Source organism: Epinephelus fuscoguttatus, linkage group LG4, assembly GCF_011397635.1.
Source record: "Epinephelus fuscoguttatus linkage group LG4, E.fuscoguttatus.final_Chr_v1".
NCBI classification, from domain to species: domain Eukaryota; kingdom Metazoa; phylum Chordata; class Actinopteri; order Perciformes; family Serranidae; genus Epinephelus; species Epinephelus fuscoguttatus.
In genome coordinates, this window is record NC_064755.1 from 43988808 (window position 1) to 44014068 (window position 25261).

At 40.6% G+C, this 25261-nt stretch overlaps 3 protein-coding genes and 1 pseudogene across 7 annotated transcripts in view; 3 read left to right on the forward strand and 1 right to left on the reverse strand.

Moving 5' to 3' along the window:
* LOC125887009 (E3 ubiquitin-protein ligase TRIM21-like) overlaps nt 1-25261 on the forward strand; it is a 403613-nt gene that overhangs the window by 36274 nt on the left and 342078 nt on the right. Inside the window, exon 1 of one of the 4 annotated variants that reach the window (XM_049573465.1) lies at nt 7804-7812. The exons of the other annotated variants lie outside the window; for them this stretch is intronic. The gene's annotated coding sequence lies outside the window, so the exon portion shown is untranslated. Of the gene's footprint in view, nt 1-7803; nt 7813-25261 lie in introns of those variants that run through there. 4 annotated transcript variants of the gene reach the window in all.
* LOC125887010 (E3 ubiquitin-protein ligase TRIM21-like) overlaps nt 1-25261 on the forward strand; it is a 400559-nt gene that overhangs the window by 17385 nt on the left and 357913 nt on the right. The gene's annotated exons all lie outside the window — the stretch shown is intronic.
* LOC125887016 (E3 ubiquitin-protein ligase TRIM21-like) lies at nt 9709-11422 on the forward strand (annotated as a pseudogene).
* LOC125887028 (zona pellucida sperm-binding protein 3-like) lies at nt 13415-24297 on the reverse strand. Its single transcript, XM_049573506.1, has 9 exons — nt 24146-24297; nt 21946-22253; nt 20774-20892; nt 20320-20423; nt 18981-19158; nt 18408-18525; nt 16350-16432; nt 15875-15963; nt 13415-13526 (listed from the first exon to the last, which is right to left on the reverse strand). Exons 1-9 carry the CDS (start codon nt 24276-24278, stop codon nt 13465-13467), a joined length of 1194 nt encoding a protein of 397 aa, XP_049429463.1. The 5' UTR covers nt 24279-24297; the 3' UTR covers nt 13415-13464.

Consider the following 25261-nt stretch of genomic DNA (forward strand, 5'->3'; position numbering starts at 1 on the left):
AACCCTCTTGCTGTGAGGCGAGGCGAACCACCACACCACTGTGCCGCCCCCCTCCTGTTCATTTTTATTCTATTTTATTTATCTATTCACTCTCTTTTTATTCTATGGAGTTTTAATTCTCTTTTTTGTTAGTTTGTTGTGTTTTGGTTCGTTTGCTTTTTTCGTATTTTTTTGTCTTGTGTCTGTGTCCTTCCAGTTTTCCATGTGAAGCATTTTTGGCTGCATGTTTGTGTGAAAGGTCCTGTCTAAATAAAGTTGAGTTGAGTTATCTCTTCCAACCTTCCTGTGTCACTGACAGCATCCCAGGCAGGTGTGCAGACCAGGTGTAAACATAGTGCAGATGGGATTTACAGGAGACACATGCAACGTTGTGGTGGGAGCAATAAACATGAATTAAATAAAGGCCGATATATAAGTGAAACATTATTACTATGAAGAAGAATGGAGCAATTAGGCTGTTATTAATGAAGACAATATCTGATGACTGAAACACAAATAAACAGTGGATGAAGAGTTTTGGTTTGTGTTCATGAAACTTGAACGTGACCATGGATTAAAATCACTTCAGGCTGCAACAAGGTTTAAGCGTGAGTTTACATCAATATGAACCAGCGGTGGAAGAAGTACTCACATCTGTTACTGAAGTAAAAGTAGTAATACCACAGTGTAGAAATACTTTGTTACAGTAAAAGTCCTGCAGTCACTATTTGATTTGCAATAAAAATATTAATAATAAAAGTATGAGCATCAAACTAAAAGTACCAAAAGTAAAATGACTCATTACCCAGAACGTCCAGTTTCAGAAAAATATACTATATTACAGGATTATAATTACTGATGCATTAATGTGTTCATCACTTTAATGATGAAGCTGTTAACAGTGGAGCTAATTTTAATGACTTTACACACTGGTTTGTAAATCCCCCCCCCCGGGGTCAATAATATCTTAACTGATAATAATACATCAGGATTTATTTGTTGATTATAATTTTTATTCTTAATCTGAATCTGTAAAATCAATTCAATTCAATTTTTCAATTCAATTTTATTTATGAAGCCCAATATCACAAATCACAGTTTGCCTCACAGGGCTTTACAGCATACGACATTCCTCTGTCCTTAAGACCCTCACAGCTGATCAGGAAAAACTCCCCAAAAAACCCTTCAACGGGGAAAAAAACGGTAGAAACCTCAGGAAGAGCAACTGAGGAGGGATCCCTCTTCCAGGATTCCCTCCGTCCAGGACAGACGTGCAATAGATGTCGTACAGAACAGATCAGCATAATAAATTAACAGTAATCCGCATGACACAATGAGACAGAGAGAGAGAGAGAGAGAGAGAGAGAGAGAGAGAGAGAGAGAGAGATCAGACATCTAGAGAAACTATGTCATCAGATAAAGAGTCTCTGAGTTGTTTGGGGCCAAGAACAATAACTTCAGTTTTGTCTGAATTTAACATCAGGAAATTGGTGCTCATCCAGGTTTTTATGTCTTTAAGGCAGTTATGGAGTTTAGTTAATTGATTACTTTCTTCTGGCTTCATCGATAAATACAACTGAGTATCATCCGCATAACAATGGAAATTTATGGAGTGATTTCTGATGATGTTACCTAAAGGAAGCATATATAGAGTAAACAGGATTGGTCCGAGCACAGAACCTTGCGGAACTCCAAAACAAACTTTAGTACGTAGGGATGATTCATTATTAACGTGAACAAACTGAAAACGATCAGATAAATAAGATTTAAACCAGCTCAGTGCAGAACCTTTTAGGCCAATTAAGTGTTCCAGTCTCTGTAGCAGAATTTGATGGTCAATTGTGTCAAACGCCACACTAAGATCTAATAAAACAAGTACAGAGACGAGTCCTTTGTCTGAAGCAATCAGAAGGTCATTTGTAATTTTAACTAGTGCTGTCTCAGTGCTATGATGCACTCTAAATCCTGACTGAAATTCCTCAAATAAATTATTATCATGGAGAAAATCACACAGCTGGTCTGCAACTACTTTCTCAAGGATCTTTGACATAAAGGGAAGATTAGATATTGGTCTATAGTTGGCTAACACCTCTGGATCCAGGGTGGGCTTTTTTAGTAGAGGTTTAATTACAGCTACCTTAAAAGACTGTGGTACATAGCCTGTTAATAAGGATATATTGATCATATCTAATATATGAGTGTTAACTAAAGGAAAGACCTCCTTAAGTAGCCTAGTTGGGATGGGGTCTAAGAGACACGTTGATGATTTAGATGAAGAAATCACTGAGGTCAATTCTTGAAGAGAAATTGGGGAGAAGCAATCTAAATATATATTAGATTTTACAGCTGTGTTTGAGGTTAGATAGGTACTATCTGAGGACAGGAGGTCATGAATTTTGCCTCTAATAGTTAGAATTTTGTCATTAAAAAAGCTCATAAAATCATTACTGCTAAGGGCTAAGGGAATACAAGGCTCAATAGAGCTTTGACTCTCAGTCAGCCTGGCTACAGTGCTGAACAGAAACCTGGGGTTATTTTTGTTTTCTTCTATTAATGCTGAGTAATAGTTTGCTCTGGCATTGCGGAGGCCCCTCTTATACGTTTTGAGACTGTCTGTCCAGATTAAACGAGATTCTTCCAGTTTGGTTAATCACCAATTCCTTTCAAATTTTTGCGATATTTGTTTTAACTTACGGGTTTGAGAGTTATACCAAGGAGCGAACTTTCTTTGCTTCGTTAACTTCTTTTTAAGAGGAGCTACAGAGTCGAGTGTTGTTTGCAGCGAGCCTACGGCGCTATCGACAAGATGATCAATTTAGGAGAGGTTAAAGTCGGTACGGGAAACCTCTGTTACTGAAGGACTTGGTATTGAATTTAACGACGGAGTAATCATTTCCTTAAATTTTGCGACAGCACTATCTGATAAACATCTAGTACAGTAACTGTTGCTGAGTGGCATGTAATCGAGTAAAAAGAAATCAAAAGTAATCAAATAAGTCATTAATGATATTAAATTAATGTAGTGGAGGAATAAGTAGAATGTGTCTCTCTGAGATGTTTTTACCAAAGCAGAAGTATAAAGTAGCAGAAAATGGAAATACTCAACTAAAGTACCTCAAAATAGTACCTTAGTACAGTACTGTAATAAATGTACTTAGTTACTTTCCATCTCTCTCTCTCATGTTTTTGTGTCTTATTATATCTCCTCTGTGTTTCTGATGAATGTGTGCAGGTTAACGTTTGCTAATGTCTTAATAATTAGATTCAGGTTGACGATTAATGTCATTTTGATGCCTCTGTGCTGGTGACAGCCGTGGACGGAGGCATTATGTTCTGTGCTGTCTGTAAGTTGTCCGTCCCGCCCATTCTGGTGAACGTGACATATTCATTCACATGCAAATTATGACAAAATTTCACACAAATGTCTGAAAGGATAAAATAATGTTTTATATCTTAAAGGTCAAAGGTCAACTTCACTGTGACATCATAACGTTCTGCAGTTTTCTGGACATTATTCAACTTCATATCTCAGGAACAGAAAGAGAGACATTTGGTGAGATACTGAATTGGTGACTCTAATCTTGAAACTGTGCTGATTGTATAGATCTTCTGTGCTGCCGGGGGGAAGATGTGTGAAGCATCTATGGGTTACAGACGTGGATGTAAACTGTACAAGAAACTTGACTGCTGCGCTGAGGCAGACAACCACGAGGCAACTTTAGTTTGAGTAGTATTTTGAGGAATAGTATTTTTTCTGCAGGCAGTCAGATTAAATGTTTTAGAATAAAGATCTCCAAGTTATCATTTATTTTCTGAGCTTGATGATCTCATAGAAATACCACCGCTGAACTGCACATCTGAGCTCTCCTTCACTCACAGCAAATTCATAAAACAACAGAATTCAGGATCCTTATATTACATTGATCATAGTTTGATCATGTTAAACAAAAAAAACCAACATATAATCACAGTTTTGATGTTTTCTCACTTTGTGTCCTCAGAGTGTCGATATGTCTGCTGCCAGCTGTCTGCTGACTGAAGATCAGTTTCTGTGCTCCATCTGTCTGGATGTGTTCACTGATCCAGTCACCACACCATGTGGACACAACTTCTGTAAAACCTGCATCACTGAACAATAGAGTACTAATGTCCCCTATCAGTGTCCAAACTGTAAGAAGCTTTTCTACACCAGACCTGAGCTGCAGGTCAACACTTTCATCTCTGAGATGGCTGCTCAGTTCAGACAGTCAGCTCAACAGAAATCCAGCAGCAGCAGCTCAGAGCAACAAGTTTCCAAACCAGGAGAAGTTCCCTGTGACGTCTGCACTGGAACCAAACTGAAGGCCCTGAAGTCCTGCCTGGTGTGTCTGGAATCCTACTGTGAGACTCACCTGGAGCCTCATCTGACAAGATCAGGCCTGAAAAGACATCAGCTGATCGACCCTGTGGAGAACCTGGAAGGCAGGATGTGTCTGAAGCACGATAAACTGCTGGAGCTGTTCTGTAAGACCGACCAGATGTGTGTCTGCATGCTCTGCACTGTTTCAGACCACAAGACACATGATGTTGTTCCTCTGAGAGAAGAATATGGAGGAAAGAAGGCTAAGCTGGGGAAGACAGAGGCTGAAATTCAGCAGATGATCCAGAAGAGACGACTGAAGATTGAGGAGATCAAACACTCAGTGGAGCTCAGTGAGGAAGATGCAGACAGAGAGATAGCAGGTGGTGTTCAGGTCTTCACCGCTCTGAAGGAGTCTGTTAAGAGAAGCCAGGCCGAGTTCATCGACACGATCAAAGAGAAGCAGAGAAAGACAGAGAAACAGGCTGAAGGCTTCATCAAAGAGCTGGAACAGGAAATCTCTGAGCTGAAGAAGAGGAGCACTGAGGTGGAGCAGCTCTCACGCTCTGAAGACCACCTCCACCTCCTCCAAAGCTTCACATCCCTGAACACTGCTCCACCCACCAAGGACTGGACAGAGGTCAGCGTTTGTCCACGTTCATATGAGGGGACTGTGAGGAGAGCTGTGAGTCAGCTGGAGGAGACGCTCAGTAAACAGATGAAGAAACTTCTAGCTGAGGTCGAGCTGAAGAGGGTCCAGCAGTCTGCAGTGGATGTGACTCTCGATCCTGATACAGCACAGCCCTATCTCATCCTGTCTGCTGATGGAAAACAAGTTAAACATGGTGATGTAAAGAAGAATCTCCCAAACAATCCAGAGAGATTTGATACTTGTGTTAATGTCTTAGCAAAGCAGAGTATCTCTTCAGGAAGATTTTATTATGAGGTTCAGGTTAAAGGGAAGCCTGAATGGGATTTAGGAGTGTCCAGAGAGTCGATCAACAGGAAGGGACGACTCACACTGGGCCCTCAGAATGGTTACTGGACGATATGGTTGAGGAATGAAAATGAGTACAAAGCTGCTGCTGACACTTCAGTCAGTCTCTTTCTGAAGTCTCGGCCTGAGAAGGTGGGGGTGTTTGTGGATTATGAGGAGGGTCTGGTCTCCTTTTATGATGTTGATGCTGCAGCTCTTATCTACTCCTTTACTGGCTGCTCCTTCACTGAGAAACTCTACCCATACTTCAGTCCTTGTCCTAACTATGGTGGTAAAAACTCTGCCCCTCTGATCATCTCTCCTGTCAATCAAGCACGTAGGAGAAGTTTGTATAGAGATATTTTATTTCAACTAAAACTAAGAGCCTCAGTCACACAGCGTAGAACAACCATTTGATTTTCTACAGAAAGATTCACTCTCATTTAATGTAATAAATGTATATTACTGGTGAAGTACGGTGAATACATTGTTTATTTTTTAGATTCTGCTCAATGTGTTTTTCCTCCTTTTTTCTGTAAATGTTTCTTTATTTGTCAAAGTTATAGTCCCTTACAGGAGTTGGGCTACTTCTCATGGAAACAAAAGAAGACAGGAAGTGTCATCTTTACAGCAGCTACTGTTCGTCCCTCCCACTCCATCTCATGTATAGTCTAATTTATTCTAATGGCTTCATTACGTGCCTTCAAGACTGTTGAATCATCGAAAACAAATGTGCTCAGAAATAAGAAGCATTTGTACATTTCTTAAATGTCTCTGTGCCAAATTCAGAACTTTATATTGTCTGATAATTGTATATAGATAAGAAGTGTTGTCATGCACACTTTATTTGTTAAGAGCTTTTCAAAATAAGATGTTTTTAAGGATTTTAGGTTGTAAGATTTCAAATTAAGGAACAAATTAAGAGATCTCTGTTTGGTGTGTTTTCAGGGGTAAATTAAGGATTAGTTCTTGATTCATTTTGGTACAAAAATAATTGACATGAACTTTAAACATCAACAGAATCTGATGCTAAAACATTGAGCTGCAGTGGTTTTACACACCAGAGAAGAAGAAAAGTTTTGTCGCAACAGTCTGTTGTGTTATTTTCATTTTATTTTGTCCACCTCTCTGCAGACTGTTTGTACAGCTTCAACAAAGTCAACAAAAACTCAACAAATGAAAACAAACAAAGTTTCCACTGGATGCATTTTTTTCTTTACATTAACTCAAGTACTGTACTTATGTAAAATACAAGTGTGTGAAAACTGCCTGTGAATATTTCAGTGCTGTGCTACTTCATACTTCTACTTCACCACATTTAAAACTCAAGTATTATGTTGCTGTTTTTTCCTGATAAACATTTTACAAATAAAACATGATCAGTTTATAAAATATGATCCATCGTTGTCTGTTCATTGTATATAGATAACAGTGTGGTCATGCACACTTTATTTGTCAATAAGAGCTTTTCAAAATAAGATGTTTTCAGCATTTCAGTTTTTACCTTTGTAAAGTGCAATCAGTTTATAAAATATGATCCATTGTCACAGATTAAACTACTAAAAGTATATGAAGTAGTTAAAATTAGCTCCACCATGACCAACAGCAACATTAAAGTACTGCTTACAAATGAATTCATTAAAATGATGCAGTAATACAATAACACTGACAGTATTCACTCTGCATTGTGTGTACTTTTACTGTTCATACTCTAAGTACATTTTGTTGCTGATACTTGTGTACTTTTACTGCAGTGACATTTTAAATGCAGGAATGTTGTTTGTAATTAAGTATTTTTCAGTGGTGGAATCAAACTAAGTACATTTACTCGAGTACTGTCATTAGGTACACATTCATTTCATTCCATTTATACCACATGGTATGGAGTACAAACATTACGTACAATAACAAAACTCCGGCACACACCATGGCTAAAGTACGACCAATGTTACTTAAACAGAGGAAGGACATTCTTACAAAAAAAACACGGAGCTGACAAATTTGTTTCATTCAGACATTCAAACAAAATATAATACTCATCTCCCACACGATTATCATCACAGATCCTCTGGTTTCTATCCAGCCCTTTATATCTTCCACTGAATTTCGGAATTCTGGTGTTTTTTCCCCTAAAATTACAAATCGCCTGTCTGTACTTTTGGTTTTCATGTTACATACTTCTCCTTACTTAAAATACTTATAATAAATGTTCCTGATCAAACTTTTACTGAGGGAAGGATTTGAAGAGAGGATTTTTACCTGTAGTGGAGTATTGTCACAGTGTGGTATTAGTACTTTGACTTCAGTAAAGGATCTGAATACTTCCTCCACCTCTCCCTCTTGGTGACGGCCCACTGAGAGGTGGAGCAACAGTGAAAGAGGAGAGCTTTAAAGTCCTGAAATCAAAGTGAAAGTGTGTGTGAGTGACAGCAGAGCTGCAGTGGAGATGAGTCTCTCTGTTTCTCTCCAAAGAAACATTCAACTGAATCCAGCAGGTTTTTCTCAGCAACAAACACTGGTGAGTTCACTGTCCTACAGAGGTTTCAAAGGTTCATATGAAAAATGTTTGGCCTGCTTTCAAATATTTCCACTCTAATAACAATATAAGCAGCAGTGTAGCAGGATTGTTCTATTATTTGATGTTTGATGTGACAGTAATGGAGAGTTAGTTTAACATAGTTTGATTATTTTTGCAACTTTTATTTGAATAACTAAAGTTTTCAGGTCGACTTTAACAGTGAACTCTGTTTTCATCTGTGAAATAACACGAGCTAACACTCCCAACTGCAGACCAGTCACACTGGTTTCCCCACATGTTTTCATGTGCTGATACAAATAAATGGTTTCTTGTTACCATGGCGACCAATTAATGCCAGCCCAAATAAGCCCTGAGGAAATGCAGTTATCCTTCATATTCATATACTATGCAGACCTGCACAAACAGCATATTTATCAGATTTCAGATGAATGTCTGATGTTACTCATGTTGATGTGATCTGCTGTTTAAATCCTGTTTACAAAGCTTAATCCAACAAACGCACATATAATAAACTTTTCACTTAATTCAGGCATATTTTCCAGTTTCCACTCTTCTCAAAATGTCCAATCTGGATAACTCAGACTGAAAGACTTACAGACTGATTTCAAATCTACCTTTTCTTAGCAAATGTTTGAGACAGAATTGTTTTAAAACCACTTCTAGTTCATCTTACCAACAGTGGTGTTTTAGAAAGGGTTCAGACTGGTTAGCGCATAAACCACAGCACAGAGACGGCCCTACTCAAGGTTGTACACGATCTCTGAATTATTGTGGATGAAAACAATATCAATGTTGTTCTCCTGTTAGACTTAAGTGCAGCATTTGATAGAGTCAACCAAAGTATTTTAATAGACTACTTAAAAAATGGGTTGGTCACTCTGACAGTGTTTTAGCTTGGTTTAGGTTGTGTTTAACTGACAGAGTTTTTTGTCAGCCTGGGTGCTCATGTATCACAGACTCATGCTTCACTTGGAACCATTATTAGCCATCACCACATTAATTACAATTTATGCTGATGATACACGATTATACATCTCTGTCACACCAAATGCCCCTAATGCACTTGATGCTCTCATGGCCTGTCTCACTGACATTAATGGGTAAAAACTTCTTGAAGCTTAAGAAAGAAAAAAGTTATTCTTTTAATTGGACCAAAAGCAGCGAGAGATAAACTGCACTTAATGTTTGGTGGACTTGGCATGTGTATCAAAACTTATATCACTAACCTGGGAGTAGTTTTAGGCTCTGATTTTAATTTTAATTCTCATTTTAACAGGGTCATCAAAACAACCTTTTATCATCTTCCGACATTGCTAAGGTCAGACCTTTTTTAACCCAGAAAAATCGCAAAACACTCATTCACGCTTTTATTACCAGCCGTTTAAACTACTGCAACTCCCTTTTCAGCGCATTTCCCAAAAAGTCAATAAGAAAACTTAGGTTGGTCCAGAACGCTGCAGCCAGAGTGTTGACTAAAACAAGATAAATAGATCACATGACTCAAAGTCACTTCACTGGCTTCCTGTATCTTTTAGAATTGATTTTAAAGTTGATTTACTTGTTCATAAAGCTTTAAATGACCTCGTCCCTCCATTTGTCAGAGATTTTCTATCATTTCATGTTCCAGCCAGATCACTGAGGTCCTCCACTGCTTTACTTTTAAATGTTCCTCATGTGTCCCATAAAAGTACTGGTGAGAGCGCTTTCTGTTTTCACACCCCTAAGCTGTGGAATTTGTTACCTCTGGATATCAGAATTCTGGATAACAACAGAATTCAGGATCCTTATATTACATTGATCATAGTTTGATTATGTCAAACAAATAAAAAACAACATGTAATCACAGTTTTGATGTTTCTCACTTTGTGTCCTCAGAGTGTCGATATGTCTGCTGCCAGCTGTCTGCTGACTGAAGATCAGTTTCTGTGCTCCATCTGTCTGGATGTGTTCACTGATCCAGTCACCACACCATGTGGACACAACTTCTGTAAAACCTGCATCACTGAACAATAGAGTACTAATGTCCCCTATCAGTGTCCAAACTGTAAAGAGGTTTTCCACCAAAGACCTGAGATGCGGGTCAACACTTTCATCTCTGAGATGGCTGCTCAGTTCAGACAGTCAGCTCAACAGAAAGCCAGCAGCAGCAGCTCAGAGCAACAAGTTTCCAAACCAGGAGAAGTTCCCTGTGACGTCTGCACTGGAACCAAACTGAAGGCCCTGAAGTCCTGCCTGGTGTGTCTAGCCTCCTACTGTGAGACTCACCTGGAGCCTCATCTGACAAGTTCACGCCTGAAAAGACATCAGCTGATCGACCCTGTGGAGAACCTGGAAGGCAGGATGTGTCTGAAGCACGATAAACTGCTGGAGCTGTTCTGTAAGACCGACCAGATGTGTGTCTGCATGCTCTGCACTGTTTTAGACCACAAGACACATGATGTTGTTCCTCTGAGAGAAGAATATGAAGGAAAGAAGGCCGAGCTGGGGAAGACAGAGGCTGAAATTCAGCAGATGATCCAGAAGAGACGACTGAAGATTGAGGAGATCAAACACTCAGTGGAGCTCAGTGAGGAAGATGCAGACAGAGAGATAGCAGATGGTGTTCAGGTCTTCACTGCTCTGAAGGAGTCTGTTGAGAGAAGCCAGGCCGAGCTCATCGACACGATCAAATGGGAGCAGAGAAAGACAGAGAAACAGGCTGAAGGCTTCATCAAAGAGCTGGAACAGGAAATCTCTGAGCTGAAGAAGAGGAGCACTGAGGTGGAGCAGCTCTCACGCTCTGAAGACCACCTCCACCTCCTCCAAAGCTTCATGTCCCTGAACACTGCTCCACCCACCAAGGACTGGACAGAGGTCAGCGTCCATCCACCTTCATATGAGGGGACTGTGAGGAGAGCTGTGAGTCAGCTGGAGGAGACGCTCAGTAAACAGATGAAGAAGCTTCTCACTGAGGTCGAGCTGAAGAGGGTCCAGCAGTCTGTAGTGGATGTGACTCTCGATCCTGATACAGCACATCCCAACCTCATCCTGTCTGCTGATGGAAAACAAGTTAAAGATGGTGATGTAGAGAAGAATCTCCCAAACAATCCAGAGAGATTTGATTATTGTCCTAATGTCTTAGCAAAGCAGAGTATCTCTTCAGGAAGATTTTATTATGAGGTTCAGGTTAAAGGGAAGACTGGGTGGGATTTAGGAGTGGCCAGAGAGTCGATCAACAGGAAGGGACAGATCACACTTGGCCCTCAGAATGGTTACTGGACGATATGTTTGAGGAATGAAAATGAGTACAAAGCTCTTGCTGGCCCTTCAGTCCGTCTCTCTCTGAAGTCTCGGCCTGAGAAGGTGGGGGTGTTTGTGGATTATGAGGAGGGTCTGGTCTCCTTTTATGATGTTGATGCTGCAGCTCTTATCTACTCCTTTACTGGCTGCTCCTTCACTGAGAAACTCTACCCATTCTTCAGTCCATTTCTTAATATTGATGTTAAAAACTCTGCCCCTCTGATCATCTCTCCTGTCAATCAAGCACATAAGAGTAATTTACCAAGGCATATTTCATTTTAACTAAAACTAATAGTGTCAGTCACACAAAGTAGAACAACCATCTGATTTTCTACAGAAAAATTCACTCTCATTTAATGTAATAAATGTATATTATTGATGTACTGAATACATTGTTGATTTTTTTGATTCTGATCAATGTGGTTTTTCTCTTTTTTCTGTAAATGTTTTTATTTGATGTGTCACGTTGCTACTTACTACTACAACACAAAGATTTAATCACACTGCTGATATTATCTCATGGATAGTCTTTGTTTAATACACTCTTTTTTTTGTCAAAGTTATAGTCCCTTACAGGAGTTGGGCTACTTGCCATTGAAACAAAAGACAGGAAGTGTCATCTTTCCAATAGCTACTGTTCGTCCCTCCCACTCCATCTCATGTATAGTCTGATTTATTCTAATGACTTCATTACCTGCCTTCAAGACTGTTGAATCATCAAAAACAAATGTGCTCAGAAATAAGAAGCATTTGTACATATCTTAAATGTCTCTGTGCCAAATTCAGAACTTTATATTGTCTAATTGTATATAGATAAGTGTTGTCATGCACACTTTATTTGTTAAGAGCTTTTCAAAATAAGATGTTTTTAAGGACTTTAGGTTGTAAGATTTCAAATTAACTACATCTAATAACATGTTATCATGGATTTTAACAGTTCAGGTTTCGTCGGACTGACACAATATATGGATTTTTTCTAATGTTATGTTGATGTACTGAGTGATGAATCCTAATGTCCTCGTAAGTTGAAGGTGCGTGCCAGTTAATCCCTATTAGCATTGGCAGTGGCGTGCACAGACTTTTTGAAGGGCAGGGGGGAAAATAAAAAGGGCACATACAGCGCGTTCTCGCCACTGAAGAGGGCACTAAGTTCCACGTGTTTTCGAGGGCACTTTAGACATGTTTATATGTTATACAAATGGCACATTATACAGCCTTCAAACAGTCTAGCTAGACAGACTACTCAAGTTAGTTTGTAGTTAGGATCAGCATCCACGAGAACTGTGTAGATTCAACGCTGGACTGTGAAGAACACAGAGACATGGATGTATGAAATAAATAAATCCCTGGGGGGGGTCTGGTGGTCTTCCCCCAGAAAATTTTCAATTAAGTAGATGCCATTTCCTGTATTCTAGTGTATTTTAACACCATATTAGCACCTGATAATCCAAACTGGTTCTGTGAGATATAGTTCTGGCTCAATATAGATCAAAAAAGGGCCCAACATAAAAGTCATTAGCACGGGCACGGGCACTTTAGCACGAGTTTTGGCTCCCAGGAGGACATTTTGGCTGCCAAGAGGGCACTTTAGCCTACGTTTTTCAACAACTGGGCCATGAGGGGGGGCGCCCCCGCTCCTCCCCCTTGTGCACACCACTGAACATTGGTACGCATTGTTGTATTGTGTCTTTTCAAAATACACTCACTCAACTGTTAACATTTTACTAAGGCCTAAAGTTCCACATAATTCAGGGTGAGCCGCTTTGACTGCAGGCTGTCTGCTGATAGTGTCCTCTGCTTCTCAGTCAGATCCACCCTCTCGCCCGAATATGGTCACTTCTGACTTTATATATTTAAAAAAAGCTGAAAAGGCAAACTCTACTGGCTTTAAAACTGGAGTCCACACACCAGTGGGTGATGTCAGGGTAGCTACATCCATTACATTTACAGTCTATGCTAATATCACATTCAGGCCATAAGACAGTTGCATGACGGCACAGTTGGGTGTGTGTCAACAAAACCACACTTTGGCTGGTGTGAGGTGTCCGCGTTTGAGTTTTAGGGAATTTGTCAAAACCAGATGCATCAGAGCTTCCAGAAAAATCCCTAAAACCCATCATTAGCAATTTGGAAACTGTTGTACCTTCAATCAACTTGTTTTTAGAGCTTCTTGTAGTCATTCAGAACTGCAGAAGTCTCTTGAACGAGAAGGGAAACATCTTCAAGAAACTCAAGTCCAGTTGCCTTGTGGGATCCTATTTTACCACGATAACAAACCACACAGTCATTCGAGTATTAAGAGCTTTAATCTTATTCCATTCATATTAAAGTTCTTTTGGTTTTGTTTTTTCACTATAGGGGTCTCTCCTTCACTGTGATTGGTCCAACAGCTGTTTCCTGTTCCCACTGAGCACCTGCAACACACAACCAAACTAAGGTTTATAAGACACCATGACAGGTACAGCTGGATTTGTGTCTGTTTAAAAAGGTCAGTTTAAAAACTGATGGATTATAGCACTTAAGGGATTCTGATGATGCATTTGCATATTTAAAAATAGCACATATGTAAGAGATACAGACATCTCTATATCTCTACACATCTCTATATCTCTACACATCTCTATATCTATGTCTATATCTATATCCCTATATAAATAAACAAACAGAAATGGAATAGTATAAGTATGTATTCTTTAGTGGAAAATCACCTGAAAGTAAGAATTGGTGTGTTTCGTTACCTCAGAATGAACCATTTATAACTACATAGGGAGCAAGTTTGCGAGGGAATGACCCGCCCTACTCTCCTCATGATTGACTGCTACTTATTGCCTTTGTTGGTTGGATTGGATCGGTTTAGGCAAGATGAGTGGGATTGGTAGTTCGGACCAAAAACTTGCAACGAGATGAAACCGTTTTAGAATGTTACAGAACGGCGTGATAACAGTAGCTGCCTGTTTCAAGTCATCTCGTCATGAGTCTGTGGTCTGAACTGGGCTTTAGGGTAAGAATGTCAGGGTAAACCAATCTGAGGCAGAGTAAGGCCGGTCATTCCTTCACCATCCTAGGATTTGCAAATTTGCACATGGGGAGCTGGGGTCTGTTTATGGAGATTGCCATGGTGCTCCGCCATGTTTCTACAGTAGCCCAGAATGGACAAACCAAACACTGGCTCTAGACAGGGACATTAGTATTTTTACGTCGGCCATTGTTGTAAGGTGCCCCACTGCAATGAGCAGTGCTGGAGTTACACTGATTTGTAACGTGACACTGCTTGATTCAGTGTTCTCTTTTTCCCTTTTATTTATTTATTTATTTTCTTGAAGTTTGAATCACCTGGTCTGTTTTATTTGGAGAGGAAGAGACCTCTGTGGATAATTCAACTTTCAGTAAAACCTCCTGAGCATCTGGATCATTTGTTATCAGGGTAAAAGCCTGAGCACAGAGTAGCATGTGCCAGACTGCATCATAATTCAGTTTGGTCAAGTTTAAGGGAAGTTCTACCTTCTGAAAATACCCTTAAACTTAAGAGATTCCATCAGGAACATTTAAACAGATCAATTAGTGAACAGTATCCACTCAAAATCCCATTATGACAGTACTTTGATTACATTAAGAATAAATGGAATTAAAGAACTTCAAACAGAACTAGAAAACTCATCAAAGTGGTTTTTGGAGTCCACTAAGGCCTTGTTCAGATTACCACTCCAAATCAGATTTTTAGCATATCCAGATTGTATCTAGCTTCATTTTCTGACAGTCTGGACAGCGAAAAACACGATTTATCCAAGTCTGATTCAAACCACACACAGAGGTGGTTTCCAGTGCTATTCTGATCTGATCTTTACAGATCCGTTTCATTCTAAACGTCTCAGTGGCTCAAATAGGATTTCCAAGTGTCTTCCGCGTCACCACCACCACCACCACCAACACCAACACCAACAACACCACCAACAACGTAGAGCTGGGGAGACGCTCGTTGCCTAGGAACGCCTGTGGAGTTACAAGTGGAAGAAATAGTCAACCCACAGGTTTTACAGCATGGAGGAAAACAACAAACCGTGGACGGACGAGGAGATAAAGTGCCTGATAGCTATCTGGGGGGATTTGTCAGTTCAGAAAAAATTAGAAGGTACATAAAGAAATAAAGCCATATATCAGGACACAAGTATCTTCATGACAAGCCCAGTGTGGATCCTAAATTTGTTTTGGACAGCGCAGCAGAGGAAGACTGCAACATACAAGACAGCAACGGTGAGGAAGATTTAACATATTTTAAACAAACAAACAAAAACAAACACAATGTTGAGTAGTAAAATTAAAAACCCAACAGAATTTCTGTCATGATGTAGGCCTATAAAACCATGATGGGAAAAGCGAGCTGGACTGGAGTTTTGATTTCACTCATTGATGACTCCACTAAATCGCTCCACTACTATTCCGAGGCGGCACAACTTAGCAGTCTCCTCCGTTTCTGTCTCTTCCTTGCATTTAGGACAAAAGGTCGCGCCGCGGATCCACATCACCATTTGGGACAGAAACACGCACAGTTTGCTGTTGTCATTGTTTTTCCTGGGCATAGCCTGTTACCATGGAAATCTATGTGGATAAGACTATGTCAGTATGGACACAGGCAGATCGGATCTCATCACTTGCAATATGTAATGCCAACGGTCAGTCAGTAAGATTTGAAAAAAACAAAACAAAACAAAAAAAAAAAAACCAACTTGGATATGGGCTGCAGTCTGAACAAGGCTTAACTCACCTGTTCCCGTCAGGTGACTCTGGCTTCCTGTCCCACAGTCTGTGTCACAGCAGGCACACACCTGATGGCTGCCACTGGCCTCCCTCCACCTGTCAATCAAAATCTCTGCATCTTATAGTGCATTTAAAAGTTTGAGAACTTTCATCTCTTCACGTCACAAGATTTTTATCCATCACGTGTCAGTGTTACAGTTTCATGTTCCATGTAGTGCACTTTGATTCATCCACCATGTATTAAGTAAAATGAACTGAGTAGAATATGAAATAGTTGTTCTCTTTAAGAAAAATCTAAATGCAAGTAATAACGTTTGCTTTCACCAAACACACTAAATTTAGAAAGAATTTAACTTTAACGAATGTGTACTTTGTCTTGATTACTCATCGTCGCAACTGAGTAATTTAAACCCACTGAGACTGATAAGTATTTGTAGTGTTTGCAGCAGAAAGGATGATGGGAGTTGTAGTGTTGGTCTCACCCGTTGGAGAATGAACAGGCCTTGTTGGTGGCGTCAACAGCTGCAGCAGCTGCTGTGGCTCTCACACTGCAGGTGATGTAGATCTAAAGAGACACTCAGTACGTTTACATGACAGAAAATCGATTTCTTCTGTCAGTCCGACTAAAACCGGACTTTTCAAATTCAAGTAAACAAGTTAGCCCAACTGAAATCGTACTAAATCGAATTTCTCAAAGTCGGACTAACACACCCAGATCATGTGACTCCTGCAAGCATACACTCAGATAGAATACTGGCCGGTTTCTGCCCCGGGCTTTGAACCGGAAGTCCAATAGCATTAAATGTGTAAGAGAAGAAGAAGCCGGTAACAACATGGAGAAATCTACATCCAGAGCCGTGACTTTTTGGACAGACCAAATGTACAGAGCTGTAAAGTTGTCCACCATGGTACCAGTTAGCAGCTAGCTAACCGTAGCTAACTTGTTTGTCCATTGTTTGGTCTGTGACGTAATAGGTCAACAGGAAAAAGGTCCAATACTAACAAGCTGAAAGGGGGCATATCTCCACCTATCGTAGAGGAGTCACACATACTTGGCTCAATAAATGGATTCCCCTCCCGTGCTTGTATACTGGGACAAGGACAGTAGGCCAGTTAGATGGCCCAGTCGTGCTGTAACTGTAGCTCCACTTCACTGTGTGTGTAAATGTACTGAGTGAGAAGATGCTCATTCAGGTTTGTCAACATAGACACCAACAACTATCTGCAAGAAAGGAAACCAGTTACAAAATTCCAGTTCAGTTGTCAATCAAGCAGGAGACAAGGGTTTTCAATAAAGGTTGGGACAGCTCTTCGACCCCATGGGAGCTCTGAGGTTTGACACACGTGCAGTGTGGCTGGAGCTGCAGTGTTGGAGGGTTGTAGCAGATGGCACTAGAAAGAAAGGTAATGTGTTGGCTCAGGTGCCATTTGAGTGCCCTCGGCCTGACAGAACTTTTTGGGTACGCTCAAATGGATGGCAGCCGATAAACAAAAGAACGTCTGCATATAGAAAGTATGTGTTCTTTATCGTGGACTTTTTCTAATAATTGCAATTGCTTTTTTTTTTCTTTTTTAAACTCCTTCTTTGAACAACTTTCTATAACTTTCACCTACTGTTTATGATTGTACTGTTTGGCTTTTTTAAGGTTCTCTCTTTTTATGGGTTTTCAGGGTTCCAGTGGTTGTGTGTAGCCTGAAGCACTTTATTGTGTATGTAAATACTGTCAGTGCTGTCTGTCTGTTCTGAGTATCGGTATTTAATTAGTTAAATTGGATCCCTGCTCTGCAAAACTGCAAAACAAATCTACCTGCGGGTATTTGATAAAGTAATCTAATCTAAAATTATAAGTCAACAGGCTGAACTCAGATCAGTTTTCTCTGACAGAGATGAAAGTTTAGTTTGAATCACCAACTCTGTGAGAGGACACCAGTTTAAACCTCCAGACTAACATGTTGCACATGAAGAAACAAGTTATGTTTCTGCTTCTTAACAGTCACATGGATAAGTTTACAATGAACCTAGTTGGCTCACATTAGTTATTTGTTGAGCATAAGCTTTTAAAATGATCATCAGTAAGTGTGTGCTCGTAAATCAGCCCTCAAACCTGTCACACACTGCTGGAGACATGACAGTTTGGAAGTGTGCAGATTTATTTGTCTAAATGAAACTTTTATACAACCTGTCACCTTGATTCTAATTCACCGAGTTAGTTTAAAGATAAAAAACACAGAAAATGACTAAAGTGTTTTGAATTTTCGTTGACTAAAACCATGAAAGATAAAAATGACTAAAAACATTTTCATCTCAAGATTAAGACTAAATCTAAAATAGCTGTCAAAATCAACACTGGTCTCAAAGCCGACTGGACGGCTTAAATCAATCATCTGCCATGTTCTCCGATAGTGAGCCAGCTAAGACCTTCTGTAGGTACAGACCAGATTTCACTGGGCATGTCTTGTACCCCAATGATATGACATTATGACTTTTCTTTTTAACCGCCTTGGAGATAAGCAGGAAGTGTGCGATGTGTTTGAGTCACCATGCCGCTGTCGTCCTGCTGGAACCTGAACGCCTCCACCTCAAACTGCAGTCTGTCGTCCTGAGACCGAGGCAGGAACTGAGAGCTGGAGCCTGTCAGCTGGCTGTCAAACAGGCACCTGAATGCAACACGGAGGAGAACAGACAAGACACCTGAATGCAACACAGAGGAGAACAGACAAGACACCTGAATGCAACGTGGAGGAGGACAGACAAGACACCTGAATGCAACGTGGAGGAGGACAGACAAGACACCTGAATGCAACACGGAGGAGAACAGACAAGACACCTGAATGCAACACAGAGGAGGACAGACAAGACACCTGAATGCAACACGGAGGGAACAGACAAGGCACCTGAATGCAACACGGAGGGAACAGACAAGGCACCTGAATGCAACACAGAGGACCATCAGACAGACAACAGACCCCCATGAAGCTATGAGGAAAGGTTACAGTGTGGTGGTGGAGAAGCTTTGGTATGTTAACCATGCAGAAACATGATGAACTGAGATTTCAGGTGAGCCGTTCTGAGTGGACGTGGACTTTAAAAACCACCAGTACAGTAAACTGACCCGTTGTTTCCCAGGAAGGCGTATCGAGGGACGGTGTCGACGTTTGGGACCACAGTGGCTACACAGCTGTCCACCGTCACTCTAAGAGGGATGTGATGAAACTGTTTGACTGAAACCTCAAACTTCATCATGTCTCCCAGCAGGTACTGAGCGGACGGACGAGGAGACTGCCAGTCATCTGAGAGACAGAAAGATAAGGACAGTTGTGTTCAGGACGGAGGAGATGTTCACCTTTATTTTAACTGGACAAGTTATCTAAGAAACTCCTGTGTTTTTTTTTTTTTTTTTTTTTTTTTTTTTAAAAATCACAGACCAACTGATGGAATTTCAGGTGCAGACTGTCACATTTACTCAACAACTGCAGCCTGTTAGTTAGGGACCGTTCTGTATTCATCAAGAGGGTAGTGGCTGGGGTATGACTTTTTTTATTTATTTATTTATTTATTTATTTATTTATTTATTTATTTTTATTTAAACCTCCCTGTAGTTACAAATGTTTTGCTTGAGCCTCCCTCAGTGTTTGATGGAAAATGCTTCCCCCTCCCTCCGCCATAAATTAGTTATTAGATTTTTAATTATTTTTTGATGTTTGAAAGTTCTGATGGAAATGTTTCACACATAATGTCTTCCAGGACCATCGGAAATTTTAAACCCAACAATAATTTCTGTTTTTACAGTTTCCGGCTGTGATAAATGGTGTAATATTGATGATTTAAAAACAAAAACAAAAAAAAACAAAACAGGTTTTAAGGCATGTTTATAAAAAATGCAGTAAAATAAAAATTAAACATGACCATTTAAATTTGTATTCCCCTCCCTACGCCAAGATAAAAAACCGCAAGCCCCCACCCCAAATTATTTGACATGCCTTCCCCTTTTTGCACCACCCTCTCATAAGTAATGAACAGTCCCTTACTTTTTGAAACACTTAATAAAAATGCAATTCATTTATAAAATATGATCCAGTGTTACAGATTTAACAGCCAAAAGTACATGTAGTTGAAAATGAGCTCCACCATGACCAAAGACAACGTTAAAGCACCACACACATTTATACATCAATATATTATCTATTATTTTTTTTGATTGTTGTTTCAATGAGAGGCAGCCCAGCTGCTGTATGGGAACATCATTTTGACAAAAAGTAAAAAAAAATCTCTTGTTTAAATGTGCTCTTTGAATAAATCTGACTTGACTTCATCGCTGCTGATTTTGAAACTAAATTCAGAAAGACATCAAAATTTGAGGATCACAAAAGTTTGATAGTTTAAAAAAACTGCGATGTGTATTTGTACCACCAGGAAGCACCATGAAAAAATGAATCTGGACAAACACTCACCGGTCATGAGTTTGACGGAGAAGTAGAGACTCTCCTCTGAAGCTTTGGTGAGACTGAACGGACTCCAGGTCGGCTTCAGCAGGCCGCTGCTCACATCATGCTTCCTGAAAACAAAAAGACATCAGAAACCTAAAAACACAATGTTTTCAAAAATCAAAAAAAGTCACCTTTCAAGAAACATCGATTTCATTAACATTTATTTATCATGAATAATTATAATCCAGTCACACGTTATTCTGAAACGGGTCCTTCTGCATGAGGAGTACTTTTACTTCTGGTACAAATTTCAATGTCATCATTAATCCTAAAGTAAGATTTTGAATGCAGAATTGTTCTCGTATTGTTACGCTGCGGTGTTGCTACTTTTTTTTTTAAGTCAGATATCCACCACAGCTGTTCAAATGACAGAAACTCATGACACAAGTTTTCCTGGTTCAGCTGTTTGAATTCTGACCTCTGGTAGTGACACTGGATGCTGACTGTGACGCCTCTGGTTCGGATGATTTGACTGTTGCCCAGAGGACTGGGAGTGTAGATCAGCGTGAAGTCGTAGATGAACGAGTCCTCAGACATCTGAAACACAATTAACTGGAGTGTCAAGCCTGAAAATAGATGCTATTAATCTGTATTTAGACAATAACACCTATCAAGTGACTGATGGTAAAGTGTCTTTGGGAGATGTGAACCAACATATTTGTCGCCAACTTTGCAGCTGTGGAGCTTTTTAGCCTCTTTTAGCTCAGTTTTGTTTTTAATAGCACATTTCCTTCCTGGTTCAGTTTCAGTAGCCCTTTTTACACAGAGATGGCGCTATACACCAGCTACAGAGTCCCTTCTTTATGCTGCCTCTGCATTTTTACACAGAACCAACAATGGTGACAACATGTTGCTCCAGTGTGGGGTTATAGATAGTATGCCGGCAGTGTGGAGGCAAAAGAGACTTGACAGGTGTGACGTAACACAACCACGTCGGACTAGTGTGACATGACATGCGTGTCCACAGCAACATTGGCATAACATGACGAGAAAAATCAATTTACCATCCCTGTTGCATGGCGGCTGATCTCATCCTCTGTTCAGGGGGTAGGGAGCCCCCTGATGTCATTGTTTTCCCAATCTGCGGACATTTACAGCTGCTTGTCTCTTTGAGTTAGCTGCTAACTGCTAACAGCTTCTTTTAAATATCCTGCAGTGGGTTGCACACATGACATGTCATCAAAACGTCACTCATGCTGCCCATGATCCTGTTCAGTCCTGTTTGTACAGACATTGTTTTGATACTGCTACAACTGCTCACAGGCACTGCTGAGGTGCTCGAGAAAGGCACCAAGCCCTAACTGTTCGGGCTGTCTGTTGATGGGCAGCCCCCCTCGCTCTGACATCTCTCTGCTTGTGCATGTGTCTGTATTTCGGGCGTGTGTGTGTGTGTAATGTGTCAAATAACTGAAAAAAACTGGATTTCTTCTTGAGAGACTTAAAGGAACGCTTGAGAGATATTTCCCTCAGGAGCTGGCGGAGACCAAACAGCGCTAAAACAGAGTGAATATTGGCCCTATCAGGTGGACACAAACAGCTCTCCAACATTTACCTGCTGCACCAAGGTGTTATTTCACATTAAGCCCTCACCAGCAGCTGGCTGCCACAGCCGTGCAGCTCCGACTCAAAGACCAGGACCTGAGCTTCAGGATCTTCGCCCGTGGCAGGACATCCTCCCAGCGTGACGTCTGCAGCCAGGACAGGTTTACCAATCCCCAGCAGGTCCTTCTTGGCCTCCACCCGGATAGAGTTCTCCCCACAGATGGCGCTGACACTGTTGGCCGCCTCCGGAGCCTTCAGCTCAAAGTCTGGAGGGAACCGAGGCTCCTCCTCAGCCGGAGGGTCCGGAAACCTCCATGACAACGGTTCACGGAAAGACTGCTTCTCCTGGAGGACAGCTGGGACAGAAGGGTTGATGATATCCATCAGGAGGGTTGCAATGGTATGAGACTTTTATAATACAGTGTCTAGAAATGGACCGTTGGACCTTGTGAGATATAAGGGAGCAGAATTTTCTACTTGTGGTTATTAAGCAATGTTTTGTGTGTTTTAACCCAGCTGGCAGTCTGATGTTTGATCACTGTTGAATCAACGTCACACACCACAGTTCAATCAGCTGTTAAATTAGCTATGTTTTGATTTAGACAAAACAGTCAGCACTGATTTCAGTGTTGTTTCATAAACTTTAAACATTGTTTCAGAATAGTTTCAACAGATCTCTGAAATTTCAATGTTGATTTAAAAGAACTTTGTTAACCTTTTCACAACCCTCAGAATTCAACGTTATTTCAATGTTTTAATGTTGTTTTAATGTTGAAATAACAACTGACAAAATTTCAAGCATATTTCAGCACTGACACTCAGTCATGTGCCAGCTGGGAAGTGTGTTAGCTGAAGCAATCAAACTTTACAACACTCAGCACAGTGATGTAGAAACTCCACCACCAACGAGTGTGTCAGAAACACCATTTCACAAGTATGCTGGCTGGGAGCCAGGTCCAGTCCTCATGATGTTTTCTGCAACCTTTTTTTCCATTATCATTTCCTGTTAGCAAGAATATGCTTCAGGCCATCATAATGAGCAACCCCCACCCTGAGGCTGTTTGGTCTCAGGGGCCCCAAAACCCTTTTGGGACATGTTCCTGGCAAAATAAATGCAAAAATTAGGGCACTGCGACGGCTTAAAGAGTCACAGTTTGAAAGTTGTCCTGACACAAGGGGAAAGTTGCAGAATAAGATTCTGGGACTTGCTGCCACTCTATTTCAAAATATCACACACACAATAGTGACACCTAAATTTGTCACCATAACTCACATTAGAGAAAACTGAATTTTTAGTCACTAGTCTTCCAGAGAATCTACTTGCCAGCAACATGAACCCGGAGGTGTTGAGTTCCCCAAAGTTATTAGCTTCTGAGACAGAGAGCCTGCACATATATCCATATAAGATATGACACATAAGATAACGTAGCAGGTAGGGTAACATTTACTAACATTTGGCTGGCACTGCACCATCGTGGAAGTCATCTTTGCATATTGCTCTTCCTATAGGAGCGCCGCAGGTGGGCAGTTTATACAACGGAGTGCAAAATGCCTTTAAAAGAGCTGTCTTCACATTAACTGCATATTAGCTTGGGCATGCACGTCGTGACCCTGTCTGTGGATATCTTTATCATCATATATTTCAGCAACTGCTTGGCTGATTTGGACAGTAATGGAGTGGTTTTGGGGTGACTGAGGATGCTGAATCCATTTCTGACATTTTTTAAAATTCAAAATGGCTGTTTAAACCAGATGTAGCTGTATTTCAACTTCTGCACCATGGGGATTTGTTTGAGCCTGACACTTGAACACTTGCATCATCATCAGCAACATTTGAGCATGAAACATGTGTGTAATGTGCAGTGAACAAGTGTCAGTACGATGACAGTCTTTGCTTTCTGTCCTCTCTGATCATCATCTACAGAATAAAATACGCTCCCCTCTCTGCACATGTCAAAATCAAACAATTACTCCATCTAATGGTGAAACTGGAAATAACACCTGTCCAGGTTATTGATGAACATGCAGAGTGTTTTCAGCTGAAATATCAAAAACTTCACTCACAGTAATCTGATCATTTATCACTGGACCAGGATCATAAAAATAAAAAGTGTCAGTTTCAGTGTCGGTTTTTGTGTTGATGTTTAAAACATTTAAGTGCTAAATTGACCACATTAATAAAACACTTTCCATCAGGTATCAAAGTGCTCAGTGTTGCAGTGATTCCTGTGGTGTGGATCAGGTCTACCTGCTGGTTCCTGGACTTCAGGCCGATCTGGTATCTGGTGTCCAAACCTGCCGGCTGCAGGCTGGATGAAGTCCTGAGCAGCTGATAGAGCTCCACAGAACAGACAGAAAAAGATTCTGACGGATGGTTTCATGCTCAAGAGTTTATTCTGTTTTTCCTCTGTTTGAAACAGACTCACCTGGGCAGCAGGTTGATTTATAGAGCTGAAGTTTGGCTCCGCCCACAGCCTGATTGACCTGATGTTTCTCCAGCTGTGCCTCGTTCACCTGCACCAGCCTGCTGAGACTCACCTGAGCTACATTCAAAGCACACAGAGCTTCATTCTATATCCCAAGGATACGTTTTCATTACGTTTTCAGAGAGGTTCAATCTGTCGGGCTAAACTTTGGTAAAATGAGTAAAAAAAAGATGCAGCAGACATGTTGGATATTTGTGTTTGTTGGCGCGGAGCCACACTTTGATCTGTAAATGCAGCTGATCATGGAGGCTCCTTCTTCACATATCTGTGATAAGATATTCTAAAGTCTTCCCATGACATCACTCAGGTGGTTTCAGGTGAGCCAAGCACAAAGGAAATATCATGATTACACGTTCAACGTTTAACTGAACAATTTTTGCAAAACTGGATTTTTAAAGCAAAAAGTAAATCATAGTGAGATGGAGGTCGACCTACATCAGAATAAAGGGCAGAAATATTTTATTTATGTTTTTTAGCAGTAACACAACAACAAATACAATTTACATAAAAGCACATAGAGTCACATAAAATGGTTGGATAAAATATAACAGTACATTTTGTAATTAACGCTGTAACCCTGCTAAAGTTATTGTTTGGACATTTTAGTTGCAGCCTGCGGTGAAACATAAGTCCACCACCGAAGATGCACTGGTTTCCAGTTGGTTACAGATTTCCAGTCATTTCACAGGATCTGAAACACATCGGCTTCCTTGTCAGCGCTGCTCACAACCATCATGAAACCCTCCCAGACTGTGGGGAAGCAGATCAAAGCTGTGGCACCAACGCTCCATCCGGTCTTATCCTGGATCAGCTCAGCTCAGTGCAGATCAGCAGAAACAGGAACAGAGGAGGAGGAAGTATCCAGATCCTTCACTGAA

Excerpts from the sequence above, each read along its gene's own strand:
- LOC125887028 (XM_049573506.1), bottom strand. The coding sequence starts at position 24,278 with ATGAAACCATCCGTCAGAATCTTTTTCTGTCTGTTCTGTGGAGCTCTA. Across the intron at positions 18,526-18,980 it reads GCCTTCCTGGGAAACAACGG|GTGCCTGTTTGACAGCCAGC; the intron begins GTCAGTTTACTG and ends TGTTGCATTCAG. Across the intron at positions 16,433-18,407 it reads AGCAGGACGACAGCGGCATG|ATCTACATCACCTGCAGTGT; the intron begins GTGACTCAAACA and ends GTGTCTCTTTAG.